General features: G+C 39.9%; 1 protein-coding gene across 1 annotated transcript; it reads left to right on the top strand.

Moving 5' to 3' along the window:
* Window positions 1–157: 157 nt before the first annotated feature.
* On the top strand, window positions 158–11,169 carry LOC117289654 (zinc finger protein 91-like). Its single transcript, XM_033770876.1, has 5 exons — window positions 158–239; window positions 2,785–2,939; window positions 4,728–4,889; window positions 6,011–6,157; window positions 7,188–11,169. Exons 2-5 carry the CDS (start codon window positions 2,834–2,836, stop codon window positions 10,790–10,792), a joined length of 4,020 nt encoding a protein of 1,339 aa, XP_033626767.1. The 5' UTR covers window positions 158–239; window positions 2,785–2,833; the 3' UTR covers window positions 10,793–11,169.
* The last annotated feature ends 5,598 nt before the right edge of the window (window positions 11,170–16,767 follow it).

Raw genomic sequence — 16,767 nt, forward strand, 5'->3', positions numbered from 1 at the left:
GGTCTTTCATCTGCTATAAAGAATAAACCACATTCCCCTTTAAAACGGGTTGATTTGGACTGCTACCAATAGAGGGCGTTCTAAAAAATAGTGCAACCGAAAAATTAAGAGGATACTAGTACAAGTCTACTTCTGCGCCATTGTTATTCTATGTGATTCCGTGCATAATGCAATGTAATGGATTTGCTTTATAGCCGAGGGCTTGCTGTGGAAAAATCTACTGAAAAGGATGTGGTTTGGTGAGTTGTTAATTGCTTTAAAGTGAACTTAAATTGAATATTGAATGATAGCACTTTTTGTATAAATATATTGGTGTATATGGTATCTGATTCTGACTGCTTTCAAACTTTAAAATCAGAACAATTTATTTGTACTTTCTTTAGTTTCATTTCCAAGACTAAGAACTGAATGAAAGTGAAATGATTAATGAAGAAGCAAATAACTCTGGCAGTGGCAAACTCAAAACCCTGGAGCTTCCTTCCTCGCCATCATGTCAAAACGGCACCATCCATAGACTTAGTCTGTAGTACTCGGATAGTCTCCTCACAACCAACCATCAGAAACCATAATTTAGAAAGTTGAAGTTGAACTTGATATTAACGTTGAATGACAGTAACACTGCAGCAGGGAAATGTTTCCGTATCCTGCATGCTGACTAGTGCTGACACAACTTTTTTGTTTGTAATGATTGAAATAATTACCTAATTAAAAAAACAAAAACGGAAACTTTTCCACGTTCCTCGCTTTGTGCCGAGCATTGGTCATTGGGGAATGATCCTAATCATGCCAGTCAACTCATGATGTCATTGGCCGGCTGGACTGTTGGTCGCAGCGTACTCTACTGAACTTTTCATGAAGACGATAGCAGAACGAACCTCATGGTTCTAGGGTAGCCTGAGCATACTTCTAGAAACTTTATATTAAGGCTCCCCTGTGAGCCTTATAGGGGTCTAGTATTTTGGGCCTCCTTAACGCTACACGCTTTTCAAATCAGCGTTGATAGGTGAAAGTTTTACGACCGTTAGCCAGCAATAACTGAAGTTTCTTTTGTACTACACTACCAAAACTTTCCCCAAATACTCAATAAAATACATTCATAATGCTTGTATTTCCTTATTGTTGAGTGAAATTAAAAAACATCGTCAAAAAATGCAATTTTCTGCTCGGTACTCACTGTGGGTCGCACTAAATACCGACAACTCACGACCCCTCACAACAACTCACAACAACAATTTTTAAATGCACTTTAACAGAACATTTGAACATAAGTCAACCGTTAAATATATGCACAAAAGTCATATGCACCCAAATCATTTTCAAACTGTTGAAAAAATTGTATTTTTAATTGTTTTTTACCCGAATTTAGTAACGAACAGTAATATCCGCCATCTTGTCGTTCGACGCACCTGGACGATTCTATTATACCGCAGGGGTGATACAATATGCAAGATGATTATTTACCTTTTTTTAAATGTATTTCATGGAGTTTAAAACAATATTATATTTAAGTTTCCCCTTTTAACTTCGAATTCCAGAGTGGCGGCTTAGTTACTAACAAGAAAGAAAAAATCAGCAGCTAAAACCAAAACGAAAAAAATAAAACTCAGCCCTCAGAAATTACGCGCCCCCTGCGGTGTAATAGAATCGTCCAAGTATGTCGAAAGACAACATGGCAAATATTTTCGTTCGTTACTAAATTTGGGGTAAAAAACACCTTTTTTACAGTTAAAAATACAATTTTGTACACAGTTTGAAAGTGATTTAGATGCATACGACTCTTTGGCACATATTTAACGGTTGAATTACGTTCAAATGTTTTGTTACAGTGCATTTCAAAATTGTTGTCGTGAGTTGTCGTGAGGGGTTGTGAGTTGTCGGTATTTAGTGCGACCGCTCACTGTTGTTTTTCTGCCACATCGCACGTTTTTTTACTTCTCCATATGCTCAATGCTTTATCTTTTGGTCACTTAGGTTTAGACCTTTTTGTCAGCAATGACTCTCACCCTTGATTTAGGTAAACAAATTTTGAATAACAATTACAGTCTGTTTTGTTGGTTTTGTTCAGATGATCTTCCCGTCAATGGAACTCTGCAAACTCCCACAAAGGGATATAAACGCGAAGCTGGCAACAGCCAATCCCTCTGAAACAAACATTGGTGTAATGTCTTTGATTATGTATTTTGAGTTGCACTGATCAAGAAATTGTGATTCAGTAACTAGACAACAATACTTATTCTAGATTCATTGTGAAATCAGCAATTAGTTAGATGGTAGGATTTGAGCCCACAACCTCGTGAATGCAAGTCACCGTGCAAGTCACTAGTGGTTAGAACAGCAGGACTTGCAATCACAAAGTTATGGGTTCAAATCCCCCGAGCTAACGGCTAATTTCAAAATGACTAGAATAAAGGTCCCACTGCAGCGTTAACGATAACGATAACGATCAAGATGCAAAGAGAACGCATTCTATTGGTTGAATTGCTCCACGCAGAATACGCACACGCTCATTTAACCAATGGACTGCGTTCTCTTTGCGTCGTTATCGTTATCGTTCTCGTTATCGCTGCAGTGGGACCGGGCCTTAAGTATTGTCGTCTAGTTATACTGAATCACAATTACTTGATTTGTGCGATTCATAATCATAGATGTTAAAACAATGTTTATATGAGAGAGATCGGCTGTTACCGGCTTGGTGTTACAGTATGTTCCCTTGATGGGAAGATCATCTAACAACACCAAACAACAACAAACAATATCCACTGAAGACCATGCTTTTCTTTGCAGATGTGACTTTCCTTTGATGTAGAGAGGGGCACCCACAGACGACCCAGAGATGATGTCTATTCTGGAAACAGTGATTTCCCCATCACCAGTTGTAGATGATGATGCACTTACAGCAGGCATCCATCCGATTGAAGGGAACACACAAGGGGTATCAGGTGAATATAGAGCCATGCAACATTTCTACCTCCACGCTGTGATCAGGGATCACACCGGGCCTGGAATTACAAAGGCTGTGGCCTCTGTTGCCCAGTAGGGCCCTATTTCATGACTCTGCTCACCGTAAGCAAAGAATCAGCGCTTATGGACATGACGGAAGCAGGGAATTCTGTACTCTGTCAAACTTATTTCACGGGTTAGCGGGGAACTTTGGCCTGTGCTCGTGTGTACTCTAAGTTGCTAGGCATTCCACGCTTACACAGCTTGCGCAGAAATTAGGCGCTTGTTGTGCAAACGGAGAATGATGATAGTAAGCACAGAACTCGGCGGAAAGCAGAGCCATGAAATTTTGCCCTGTTCTTGGCCGTGGTGCCCCTTAAAAAAGTTTCCTATATAGATTTTAAGGTTTTCTAATAGAAGTGCTCTGTGCAAAATGGAAATGGCCTTGCCCTCTCTAAATGAAACTTTGTATGCTGAAATTGGACCCTGATCTTGGCCTTGGTGCTCTTCAAAAATTTCCTATAGACTTTAAGATTTTCTAGTGGAAGATTTTAAGGTTTTCTAATAGAAGTGCTCTGTGCAAAATGAAAATGGCCTTGCCCTCTCTAAGATGAAACTTTAGGCCTGCCCACCTTAAGTTTTTGACACAACCTGGGAAGCTGCAGGAGAGGGTTCACCTTATTTAGGGGATGTGACTTTTTATTTCAAATGTCAAGTAATAAACTGCAAGGGAAACTTACTGTTTAAAATGTTATTAATTTAGGGACAAAGAAAAATTAACTCTTCAAAAGGTCTGGGTACTTTTTGTAACACAAAACACAATGTTCACAGATTTACATAAAAGGAACACGTTGCCTTGGATCGGTCAAGTTGGTCTTTGAAAAGGGTTTGTAACCGTTTGTTATAAAATGCATATGAGTAGAGAGATATTTTAAAAGTATTTTAAATGATCCACACAAGTATCACTCGAATTGCGTGGTTTTTCCTTTCACCTCTTCGACTAACACGGTCAGCCATTTATGTTGACTCCCATAAATGGGCGACCGTGTTAGTTCGCAAAATAAAAGGAAAACCACGCAATTTCGAGACAAATTTGTGTGGATCGTTGTATTCTACTTTTAAAATATCTTTCTAATCATATGCACTTTATAACAAACGGTTCCAAACGCTTTTTAAGACCAACTCGACTGGTCCAAGGCAACGTGTTCCTTTGTACACAGTTTGAAGATATTGATGGTAGAAAGCTTCCCTTAAAATATTACTTGCTGAGGTGCTGTAGTTTTTTAGAAATGAGTAAAAACAATGTCATGAAAATAATTTTAGTCTTCATGACTTGTTTGAGTACCCAAATCCTTTAAAGGCAGTGGACACTATTGGTAATTACGCAAAATAATGATTATCATAAAAGCTTACTTGTTAACGAGTAATGGGGAGAGATTATGATGTGAATCCCCCAAAACGCCCAAGCTTAGGTGTAACATCAACGCAAGAAGTAACTATAACTAGTAAACTTGTGGGTACAACCAAGTGTAAATCTATTTTGGTAGGAGTGTTGGCTCTAAAAAAAAGCCAGTGTGTGTGTATGCTTTGAATAGCATACTTTGTTCGTCTTCAGCATTCTCCTGACACTGCTCTTTTCAGAGCCAACACTTCTACCAAAAGAGATTACACATGGTTGTACCCGCAAGTTTGCATTTACTTCATATTATCCACACAATGCAAAGCTTCAAAAATCAATTAATGACTATGGGTTATTTATTTTAATTTAATTTTTTTGTGTGGTGCAGATGGAGTATTTTCTGAGACATTTGATGACAAGAATCCTTCGGAGGAGAGTGACGTAGCATTTATCTCCTCTAGTGAAGTGACCGAATCTGAAGAAGGAAGCAATCATGTAGAACTAGAAGCCCTGGTCGAGACTAGCAAACCAAAGGAAGACTTTACACCAAGTAAGGAAATATCCTTTCCTTTAAAGGAACATTACAGAATTGGTCTTTGCTTACAAAACAGTTGCTGACAGTGTAAGCACTTTATGTAATCCACCATATACATAAACTGACAAACCTGTAGAAGTTTTAGATTGATTGGCCGTCTTGGTCACGAGAGAATAGTGAAAAACCGATTACAAATTTTGCATTGCATCGATGCCAAAATAAAAATGAATACAACGCTCACTGAGCAATAAACTCCAAACGCGAAGTTGGATTCTTGATTTCTCATCAAATATGACATTGCAGACAGAAATATTTCAAGGGATGTTTTCAACTATCATCATCATTAGACCGTGTTAGTTTTATGTAAACCTGTGATCTTCACGATTTTTGTTTCTTACCAATTCTGTAACGTTCCTTTAATCAGGACTTTGACCACAGGATTTTCCAAACTGTTACTGTCGTACCCAGATAACTATGACCCTTAAACATATTTTATTGAGTTGTTCTCTTTTGTATTTCTTTTTCAGACAATTCCAAAAAAAATTATATCAAATATCTTTCTTACCATATTTATTTTATTATAAATGATTGTTACCCTGAGCACTCAATACGAAAGCACCATGTCGCGATAACAAGCTCCTGCTTGAAGTGGTTAAAAATAATACAAAGGTATTGGTCTTGAGTGTATGAAAGACCTTCTCACTGCTAAGCTTCTTGGCATGTTGGGGCCGAGTATTCTAGTGCATTAGACTCAAGTTCAGATTGGGGATGAGTGGCATGTCGTGGCCGAGTGTCCGAGTGCACTCTGGTGTTTCCGATCAGAAGAGTTTTGGTTCAACTCTGGATCTTGGCACTTGTGTCCTTAAGCAAGGCACTAAAATAATCATTATTTCTTCATGCTTTGATCTCTTCTTTATTTGTGGGTATTAATTGGCAGGATAGAAAGATATTTGTGAGACTCTAACTCGACATGTGAACATCATTCTTTTGAAACCAAGATGTTGAACTTAGGGGGAAAAAGACCTCCGGACTTGTCCTATCTTGGGTTTACTGACCTGACACTGAAATCATTGTAAAATTGGAGCCCTGCCTGAAATGAGGCAAATATGCTGACTTCACATTCTTATTTTCATCAGGTACACTATGTGTCAACCCATCCATCTTGCAAAATGGTGAAGAGTCTTTGATCACCCTTGAAGGTGCCCCTCCTCTCAGCCCCTCACATGGTGATGATGAAGTCAGCAAGACGAGGGATACTACACAAACTGGGGTCAATGATAATGGTGAGATTTGTTGTATTCTCACAGGGGTATCAATGTCTGAATCCGTAATTAAAAGCACTAGGCACGTTTGGTAATTGTCAAAGACCAGTCTTCTCACTTGGTGTATCTCAACATATGCATAAAATAACAAACCTGTGAAAATTTGAGCTCAATTGGTCGTCAAAGTTGGGAGAGAAAAATGAAAGAAAAAACAACCTTGTCGTACAAGTTGTGTGCTTTCAGATGCGCGAATTCGAGACCTCAGCTTAGGTCTCGAGTTCAATTCTAATATTTTAATGAGAAATTGCTTCATTTTCATAAACTACGTTACTTCAGAGGGAGCCGTTTCTCACAATGTTTTATACTATCAACAGCTCTCCTTTGCTTGTTACCAAGTAAGTTGTTATGCTAACCATTATTTTGAGTAATTACCAATAGTGTCCATTGCTTTCAAGAGGGGCTCTAAGGGTAAATTCAGTTTTGTGATTCATTCATTTTTTAATAGTCTCTAACCTCATGTTAAAATGGTTTCAAATAACACTGTGTTTGATACCCTTAAAGTGTAATTTTGTCAAAAACCCAAAACATTCAGTGTGGTCACATTTCAAATACATGGGTCTGTAATTTTTGCTCCGATTTTTTTAATAATGCCAGAATGTTGATGAATTTTAGTCAAAATGGCATTGCACAAAAAACAACTCTTTGGATTGTACAGACCCATTTGTTTTTGGTGTTGATGGGGCCATGTTTTAAATTTCATTCTACAGTGAGGTTAGAGACTTGAATTTTGTTCCTGTTGTTAACATGAAGCAGACAGTTCTCTTAGAACTAAGTATTCCCTTGAATTTCAAAGACTGAATATATGTTGATACCTCACGATGCAATGCCTCAAAACCCCCAGATAATTGCAAAATGTTCAAGCTGTAGAATGCTAGAGGTTTTTGGTTGAATAGTGCAGGACAAATTAAACATGTAAACAAAATTTGCTCTCGCCTCAACTTCAATGTTTGCAATTTATTTGATTTTTTTTGTTTTGATTTTTTTTCTTCAGATGAATCCATTCCAAGCCGCTCAGAATCTTCAGTCGGGCAGACTAGCCTTGTTAAATGCCCAGACATCTCTAGCGCTTCATCAACAGAAGCACAGATGGGTACTACAGTCGAAGTACAGGCTACCCTGTTACAAGATGGACCTCCTGCACAAGGCCCTCATCCCAATCAGGAATCGACCAAGGTAGAGGAGCATTCCCTGAAATGCCCCGAGTGTGACTTAACGTTCGCCAATGCTATATCCTTGAATGCACATCAGCTGACGCATAAAGCCGACAGCCAGTTTGTGTGTGGTATATGCGGCAAGGGCTTCAACACCGAGAGCTTATTGAGCCGTCACTTCATAACGCATTCCGAGAGCCGTCGTTACACCTGTACGCACTGCGGTAGGATTTTCAGAAACATCCTGAGTTTCCAGAAACATGAGAAGCTCCACACTGTAGGGAAGGTCTTCACATGTAAAGACTGTGGAAAGGCCTTCCGACATAAGCATATCCTACAGAAGCATCGGTATAGTCACCGGAAAAAAGTCCGCATCGAGTACGCGTGCGAACATTGCAGTGAATGCTTCTCAACCATTAAGGAACTACAGCGACATGAACGCTTTGACCATGTTAGGAAAGACAAGGGCAACCAGTTCAAACGTCTCCACAATTGTAAGGAATGTGGTGAGAGCTTCCAGAGAAGCAGCCAGCTCAAAGAGCACCTCAAGATTCACGCCGTCCAGAAGCAGAACTTCTGTAATGATTGCGGAAGGGGTTACGCTTCGTCAACAGCTCTTCTGAATCATCGCTGCTTCCGTGCCAGGAAGACCTCGTTTGCATGTAAAGAGTGCGGGAGGCGGTTCACGAGTAAACAAGATGTGTTGGACCATGAGAGGATGCACGAGAACGAGAGAGAGTTTGACTGCGAGTTGTGCCCCAAGAGCTTCAACTCTGAGTCTGAGCTCGACGACCACACAGCTGTCCACAGACAACCAAATAGCTTCAAATGTAGACATTGTGATAAGTGCTTCAAGAAGAAGGGATTCCTGACCAATCATGAGAAGTCACACAAAACAAAAAAGCTCAGAACACAAAAAGTAGGCAAATCAAAACCGCGGGAACCAGCTCATAATCACATCATCAGAGATTTGGATAAGAAAACGTCGGAGCAACAACATGAATCGGTTTTTATCGAATCGGAGGGAGTCTACAAATGCAAAGACTGTGGGAAGACATTTAAGCAGAAGGGTCAAACGATTAACCACCAAAGAAAAGAGACCAACCAGCGGACGTTTGTCTGCACCCAGTGCCCCAATACCTACATCACCAGTGCTCATCTGAAGGCTCACGTGCTCACTCATTCTAAGAATGCAGAGAAGAAATGCGAAGGATGCGGGAGGGAGTTCAACTACAAGAGCAACCTGACAAGCCATCAGAGACAATGTCCCCAAATGGCCGGCAAGAGGAGTGCTGTAACGAACCATCGTAGGAGGTACAATCACCAAGCCAAATCAACAACGTCTGATGGGATCGACAATGGATCAAAGACGCCACATAATGGAGATACGGAAGAGGAGACAACCCAGGATGATACTTTAAGAAACTCACATGATGAGATGAAACATGTGAGTTATTATAATAAGGAAATGAGAATGTACGAATGCAAGGACTGCGGACAGACTTTCAAGCAAAAGGGCCAAACTGTATACCACCAGAGGAAGGTCAGTAACGAGCGCCTCTTTGTTTGCAAAGTATGCAAGAAGGCCTTCCTAACAAGCCCCCATCTCAAGGCCCATGAGCTTGTGCACACCACAGAGAAACCACTCTGCTGCGCTGGCTGCGGGAAACGATTCAACTACAAGTGCAATCTGAAGACCCATCAGAGGAACGGATGCGTCGGCTTGAACCCCGAAGGTGAGCCGGCACTCTCCAAGATGAAACTGTTTAAGTGCGAGGAGTGCGGGAAGGAGTTCAAGCTGAAATTGTACTTTGATAAGCACCAGAAGATGCACGAACACAAAAGACTCCAGCAAGAGGCCGGGGAAGTTGTGTCTGACCTTGACGAAATGGGTAGACGCAAAGAGCACCTGTCCGATTACAATGAAGAAGACGGAACGTACAAGTGTCGGGACTGTGGGTTACTTTTCAAGCAGTCTGGACAGGCACTGTATCATGTCAGGAAGTATAGCAACGAGAGGAGATTTGTCTGCAAGGTTTGCCCCAAGAGCTTCCTGACCAGTGCTCATCTGAAGAGTCACATCATGTCCCACACTAAAGAGAAACCATACAAATGCTGGTACTGCGGCAAAGGTTTTAATCACAACTCTAACCGGAAGTACCACCAGAGGATATCGTGCAATGAGAGACCAGCCCCGGGAGAAGGCAGCCGACCTGAAGAGGAGAGCTCCCCTGAGAGCAGTAAGGGTCAGGACGAGGTTAAGAAGCCAATCGAGTGTGTCGTTTGTAACAAGCAGTTTAAGTTATCCCATAGCTGGAAGGTCCACATGAGGGTCCATACACGGGAGCAGCCCTTCCTCTGTGAGTACTGTGGTAAGGCTTTCCGCTGTCGGAGCAACCTCTATGTCCATCGAAACAGCCACACCAAAGAGAGGCCGTTCTTGTGCAACTACTGCGGTAAAAACTTTGCGCAGTTATCACATGTCCGAGTCCACGAAGCAATCCACAGTACAGAGAAGCCCTACAAGTGTGAGATATGTGACAAGAGTTTCAACCAGGAGTTTTATCTGAAGCGGCATAAAGTCATGCACACGGATGATCGGCCGTTTTCATGCTCCTGCGGGAAATCCTTTAAGTACAGAGGAAGTTTAGTATCACATAAGGCAACACACAGCCCAAAGAGACCTTACAGCTGTCACCTGTGTGAGAAAGCCTTCAAGCAGAGCTGCCACCTCAAAGTCCACATCCTGACGCACGGCGAAACGAAACCGTACAAGTGTGACAAATGCCAGAAGGCGTTCATTCGTAAGAATCAGCTAAGCCGCCACCAGAGAAGCCACAGCGACGAGCGGTGTTACGCCTGCCCAGTGTGCGGGAAGGACTTCAAGCACAGCTCCAGTATGAAACGACACCAGGAACGCAAACACAAGGAGAACGTGGAGATGAGCGTCGACACCGCAACACAAGAAGCGCAGCCCGTGTATGATAGCTTACCATTCCCGCAAACCCCAACAGAGAAGGACGACATGCCTGTTGCGAAACCCAAGACACAGTGGCCTGCTCCCGTGCTTGATGGCAGAGCGAACCTAGATCAGGGTAGTCAGATGAACATAGGCGGGCAGATCGAGGCAAGTAATGTGTCAGCCCAGCGTGTAGATAACAGGGTACTAACTCAGATGGATGGAACAAGGATGACCAGTCAGCCGGTCGACTGCAGAATGACCAACCAACCAATAGACTACAGGGTGTCCCCACAGATGCCTGACGGTCGGATCCAGGCATCCCAATCCCTTGTCTCGGGTCATTTGGGACTATCTGGTCATCCGGTTTACTCTGAGGCTCAATATATACAAGGTCCAGAGTTTGCGTCAGTCCACCTGCCACATATCGGTACGTTTGACTTCAGGACTAACACAACCGGTAATGTAGATTACACTGTACTGTAAATGTTTACACGTATGTTTTAAGGCTAAGGTCTCATCCAGCGCAATTACCCAGGGCGGTTTAGCAGGACTAGAAAGAAATTGGGAAATAACTGGACTTTTTTACTGAACCAGATTATTTATTGAAAAGACCAGAGTCAACATGTACATGCGAACTGTTTTATTAAAAAAAACAGCAAGACTATGAGAACATTTATCTCATAATTTTGTCATTTATGGGCAAGTATTCTCTGATACTCAGCAGAATTGAAAGGTAATACTTGAGCATCTTTTTGTTATGGCCTTGCTCAAGTGTAAATTTTAAGCCTTGGTTTAAAGGCAGTGGACACTATTGGTAATTACGTAGTGGGGAGAGGTTGATAGTATAAAACATTGTGAGAAACAGCTCCCTCTGAAGTAACTTAGTTTTCAAGAAAGAAGTCATTTTCCACGAAGTTGATTTCGAGACCTCATATATTTAGAACTTGAGGTCTCAAAATCAAGCATTAGAAAGCACACAACTTTGTGTGACAAGGGTGTTTTTTCTTTCATTATTATTTTGCAAGTTCGATGACCGATTGAGCTTAAAAGACTGATTGAGGTTTGTTATTTCATGCATAATGTTGAGATACATCAAGTGAGAAGACTGGTCTTTGACAGTTACCAAAAGTGTTCACTGTCTTTAAGTACATGGTGTCCTCGCAGTTAAACCACACTGGTGATTAATAGCGATATATAAACATAAGTTCTGGGCCCAAACTCACAGAGACTGTGTGCAAGAAGCCTTCTCAGACCTCTGAGAGCACCATATGTGAAAATGAGTCAGATGTTGACAATTTCAAGAATTGAGATGTATCAGCAGCAGTAATTTGGTATATGACTAAGCTTTGGGGTGTGTCACTTTGCTGAGTTACTCCCGTTAGCCAATACATCCATTTTTCTGAAAAAAAAGAATTACAAGTAAAGTGATGTTTTAAACTACCATTTCGCGCGAAAGGATACAAATTAGACAAAAGTATGATCACAAAATTGTTGTATTCATAGCTTAATAGTTAAAGGTAAGTGTTCTCAAGGTTAACCATGCAAATAACGATCTTAAACATTAAACTGTCCATAACTTAATAATGCATTGGGCGACATCTGACTCATTTTCACGTAGCGGGTTACATATTCTGTGCAACACGGGTTGGGTTTGTTTGCAAATTTTCACAGGGTTGTTCTTGTATGCATGTCGGGATACACCAAGTGAGGGTAAAGGTCTGTGACAATATTATCAAAAGTTCACTAGGCCTTGAAACAGGTCAAAAGTTGGATGTGTAAATTTTGTTCTATTAGAAGCATGCGATGATACAACTATAGCATCTTCAGAGAGGGAAGGGATATTATTAAAAATGTTCTAATGGTAGTGATTTATAGGATTTGAGGCATTGCATGGTGAGGTATCAATGTATATTTGGTTTGCGGTAACACCATGTGTGTATCTACTTGCCAGGTAGAGTTGTTCTCAGAGAACTGTCTTGCTTTATTCTACTGCCGCAAAGTAGGTAATCGGAGGTTCGGGAGACTTCTCAGTTCTGAAAAGAACTGTCCTGCTTTTTAACTATTACCAGGGCGGATGGTATAGAAACTAGACTGGACTAGTGATTTAATCATCACATCAGGGTAATTATTGAGATCAGTGTCAGAAGTGTTGGTCACACTTTAAAAAAAATCTCAGACTCGCTGTAATAGTTGCAGTCTAAGGTTTTTTCCTTCATTTTATTGGTTGATTTTTTATTTTGTAAAATTTTTCTTCTGGAATTACACATGTACTTATTCTGAAGTCAGACTGGAATAATATATCAAATTTTATTCTTTGAGAATTATTGTATTAAATCCTTGATTTTTTTATCACAGCGCCTATAAATATTCTAAAAGAATAGAAATAGTTCTAATGGTTTTTTTTATCATTGGCAAAAAATTGTGCATGTGTTTCATTGATTTTATCGAGAATTATTGGATTAAATCCTGGAATTTTTATCAGAGCGCCTATGAATATTCTAAAAGAATGGAAATAGTTCTAATGTTTTTTTTTTATCATTGGCAAAAAGTCGTGTATGTGTTTCATTGATTTTATCAAGAATTATTGAATTAAATCCTGGATTTTTTATTGGAGCACTTAATCTGAAAGAATAGAAATGGTTCTATCGTATTTTATCATCGGCAACAAAGGTGTAACTGTTGCTTGGATTTTGATTTTTGATTACCAAAGTTATTTGATGGTCAGTGTTGAACAATGCAAACAGAGAACATATTGGACATTTTGAAATATTGGACATAGATGAAATATGTACCAGCATAAACAATGCATATACTAGGGTAGGGAGGATAGTGTTATATTTGTTAGAATATTATAGTTTTTATGTACAGTGAAACGTTTAGAAATGTATTTTTTTATCCCAAAGCTTTGGGAGCATGATATCTCAGTCCAATACTCTGCTCTGAAAATATTAACAACATCCATAGAGTTATATATAAGAACTAGAGGGCGCACTGGTGATGCTGCTTGCACAAACGCGAGGGGACTGCAAGGAGACACTCGCGCCATTCTGTACGCGTGTTGAATATGAAGTACATGTTGGAGTTTGTGTTTATGAACACTACGCGATGCTGTTTTGTCAACTTACATGTACAAAATGGCCGCACGAACACACGCTATGATGTGGGATACTGTTTTTGTCAACTTAGAAAATGGCGGCATCCGCGCATGCCGGGCCGCGTATATAGGCCAGTGCGCCCTCTATTTCTTATATATAACTCTATGACAAAATCAGATCATGGTATGCATCCAGGGCCCACTTTTATGAAGCTGCTTTTCAAGAAAAAACAATATGAGAGTTACCAGCCAAATACCACGTTACATGTAACATGTTTGATTACAATGAAGTTTGATTGGTCGAGATCACGTGACGTGCAACAAAAACGCATGTTACATGGCTCGGTCGGGTAACATGAAAAGTGATGTACACCGGTGATCGTTCCCAGTGTTGGTCGATTTCCAGCGCTGTGTACGAAACACCCGCGGGTTCGAGGGAACAGTCGGGTTTCTTGTTCGTCTGCTTATTAAACAATGAATACTCCGTCGTAAGAGAAGAGAAATATTAATGTGACCATGGTATAACAAAACAATTGTTGAATGCTGTGATTGGGATCCATGGGTTTTGTACACCATCGGTGGCAAATGGCACCCTCGGCTTTGCCTCCGGTGCCATTTTCCCCCATGGGTGTACAAAACGCCATGGACCCCGTCACAGCGTGCAACAATTGTATACTGGTATCCTGCTAATTTTTTTAAAGCAAAAACTTGCTAAGTTATGTTTTCTGCTTTAAAAGCAGCTCTTTAAAAGTTGGCCCAGGGGCCAATTTCACAAAGCAAAAAAATTTATCGCAAGACAATTTTTCAGTATCACCATAGTAGTTTGTATTGTAACATCACCATTTCCATAGCAACTACGATTGATTTGCAGTTACGATCAATCTTGGATCTTTGTGAAATCGGCCCCTGGTAGCATGTGTGCATCATGTTGTGCCTAAAGTTGTTTCGAGGGATGTCAATAATGTGAAGATGCGCTCATGGTATAATTTAAAGTTCTGAGCCCATGTACTGTGTGTGGCTTGTAACCTTAGCCTGGTAAGCTTGATTTTGTTATGCTAAGCTACTTTTTGTGCTTTGATAGCTCTTTGAAAATGATCTATGTAACATTACAAAATTGAATTAGCCCTTGAAGCCCCCTGTTGAACAGAATTCTTATTTGGAAATGATGAATTTAATTGTACATAAATGTAGACTTATGTGTAGAGTAATATTTTATACTAATGCAAGAAAATAGCCTTGCAGCTTATTTTTCGCAGCGAGTCAACAGTATATTTATGGCATGTGTAAAAATGTGAAGTTTTGAAAGAAAATGTCACGATGGCCGTGTGTTTTAGCCAAGCAGGGTTCCATGCTATCGCGCTGCTTAGTGCAGAATTCTGCAATTTCCAGTGACCTGTCAAATTATTTCTGTAGGTGGTAAGGCCCTCAAGGGTGTTTGTCAATTTGCTAATTTATGTATTTAGAACTTTAAAAAGTGGAAGGAAAATGGCCAATTCAGTTGTGTGTTTCAACTCATTTTCTAGTAGATAAAGTCCTCATGTCAGTGGGGACAAATTACGCCGTCTCCAACTTCACGATAAAATGGTGCAAACTACCATTGTGTTTTATACGTTTCCAGTACAAATTTTGTCAACATCCAAATATCTGACTTGTCTGATGTCATTTGGGGAAAAATGGGTCACAACATTTTTGTTGGGGGAAGTTTTGGTTTATAACTTACTTTTTCAGAGGGAAATTTAAAACATGTGATTTCAACAACTGATGGGTCTTTACATTCAAAGGTTGAGTTCAAGTCAGGAATGAACCAAAACAACCCCGTACAAAAATGTAGACCAATCTACTCAGAAAAATGTCAGATATTTTGGATGTTGAAAAATGTTGCATTTTTTGTCTATAAAAATTGTAACCCCAAGTGATTCCAAGGTGCTGCTTTAGGATTGTGATACGTGATGATAGATTGCTTGGCAGACATTTCCTGAAGTGTATGTTTGTATAGTTTAGTAATGCCATAGAACTATATTGACTAGAGTGCTAACTTGCTGTTTAAAGGGACAGTCTACTTTTAATAATCACTCTTAAAATTAATGGCAATGAAAACTATTGGTTAGAACCTTACAACAGCTTTCAATATTATAACGGCATTTTTATATTTTACTTTGAAGTAATGTGGTTTTATAAAACGATAAGAGTTGTTGTGCCCCAAAATTTGAATCTGAGAAGCATTACTGCAGTAATGCTTCTCAGATTGTGTATTTCACACAGTTATTTTTTTTTTACTGTGTTGACAAATATACCTTTTACCAAATAATGTTATTAACCGACCGGTTCCGAAACTAAAAGTTTTAGTTTCGGAACCGGTCGGTTAATAACATTATTTGGTAATTTGGCTGATAACCTATCTGTGCTAAGCACTGTTTAGTTCTTGACAGCTTTATGGAATTCGGCGATCAAGACTCAACGCTCAAGTCATAACTTAGCTCTATGGCTCAGTATTAAATTAAAAGCAAAAAGGCAATACTGTAAAATTTATGGCAATACTAATTAAATAACTCAATGTTACTCAAAAGTAACACCTCTAATTTCAGCATAGAAGTGCTAGTTTATGACTTGTACCTTTTCAAATGTTGTCATTGGGTGTCTATATTTCAAACTAGAATGCAGTGGCCCATGACCATGAATGTGGGGGTAATCAAGTCTGCATTATATTCCATCCACTATAGACATATTATGTAAAATATTGTATAGGTTAGCAATGGGAGACTTTCTGGGACGATAGAGGGCAGCAGACTTACCGGGTAAATCCATTGTTCTCAGAATTATGCGCATGTTCAGAACTACTTAAACAATGGAAATTTACCCGGTATGTCTGCTGCCACCTAGCGTTGGAAAGTCTCCTATTAGAACTAAAGGTTATAGAGTGCCAAAGGTGCAAGGTGGGGAGCTGGAGCTCTGTTGATGTAACATGAAGTGGGCATGTGTGAAATTTTAGCAAGCAAATGTTTTCACTTGGGTGCCATTTTGTTTGATAGCAATGGTTATTGTTTGCAAAAAGCTTGTGTATGCACACAAATTTGCTAAGCAAAAAAAACATTGCTTACCGAAAAAGGTTACAGTCCAAAATATAATACAGGTTCCATTGCTGTGACTGGTTTTCAGTATAACTTCTTGCTTAGATTTTGCTAAGAAAAATGTTCTGCTTAACAGCCTTATGAAATTGGGCCCTTATTTATTGTTGCATCAGATGAGTTGCTTGCTAAAATGGCGTCCAGTGGCCGTTTCACAATTCAGCCAGAGCTCCACTACATGCTCTGGATAGGCTTTGTTTAGAACCGACCTAAAACGCATTTCTAGACATCCATAGTGT

Source organism: Asterias rubens, chromosome 1 (genome assembly GCF_902459465.1).
Source record: "Asterias rubens chromosome 1, eAstRub1.3, whole genome shotgun sequence".
NCBI lineage: Eukaryota > Metazoa > Echinodermata > Asteroidea > Forcipulatida > Asteriidae > Asterias > Asterias rubens.

Coding starts and splice junctions, on each gene's coding strand:
- LOC117289654 (XM_033770876.1), top strand. CDS start 2,834: ATGATGTCTATTCTGGAAACAGTGATTTCCCCATCACCAGTTGTAGAT. Junction 4,890..6,010: donor AAAGGAAGACTTTACACCAA/GTAAGGAAATAT, acceptor TATTTTCATCAG/GTACACTATGTGTCAACCCA. Junction 6,158..7,187: donor AACTGGGGTCAATGATAATG/GTGAGATTTGTT, acceptor TTTTTTCTTCAG/ATGAATCCATTCCAAGCCGC.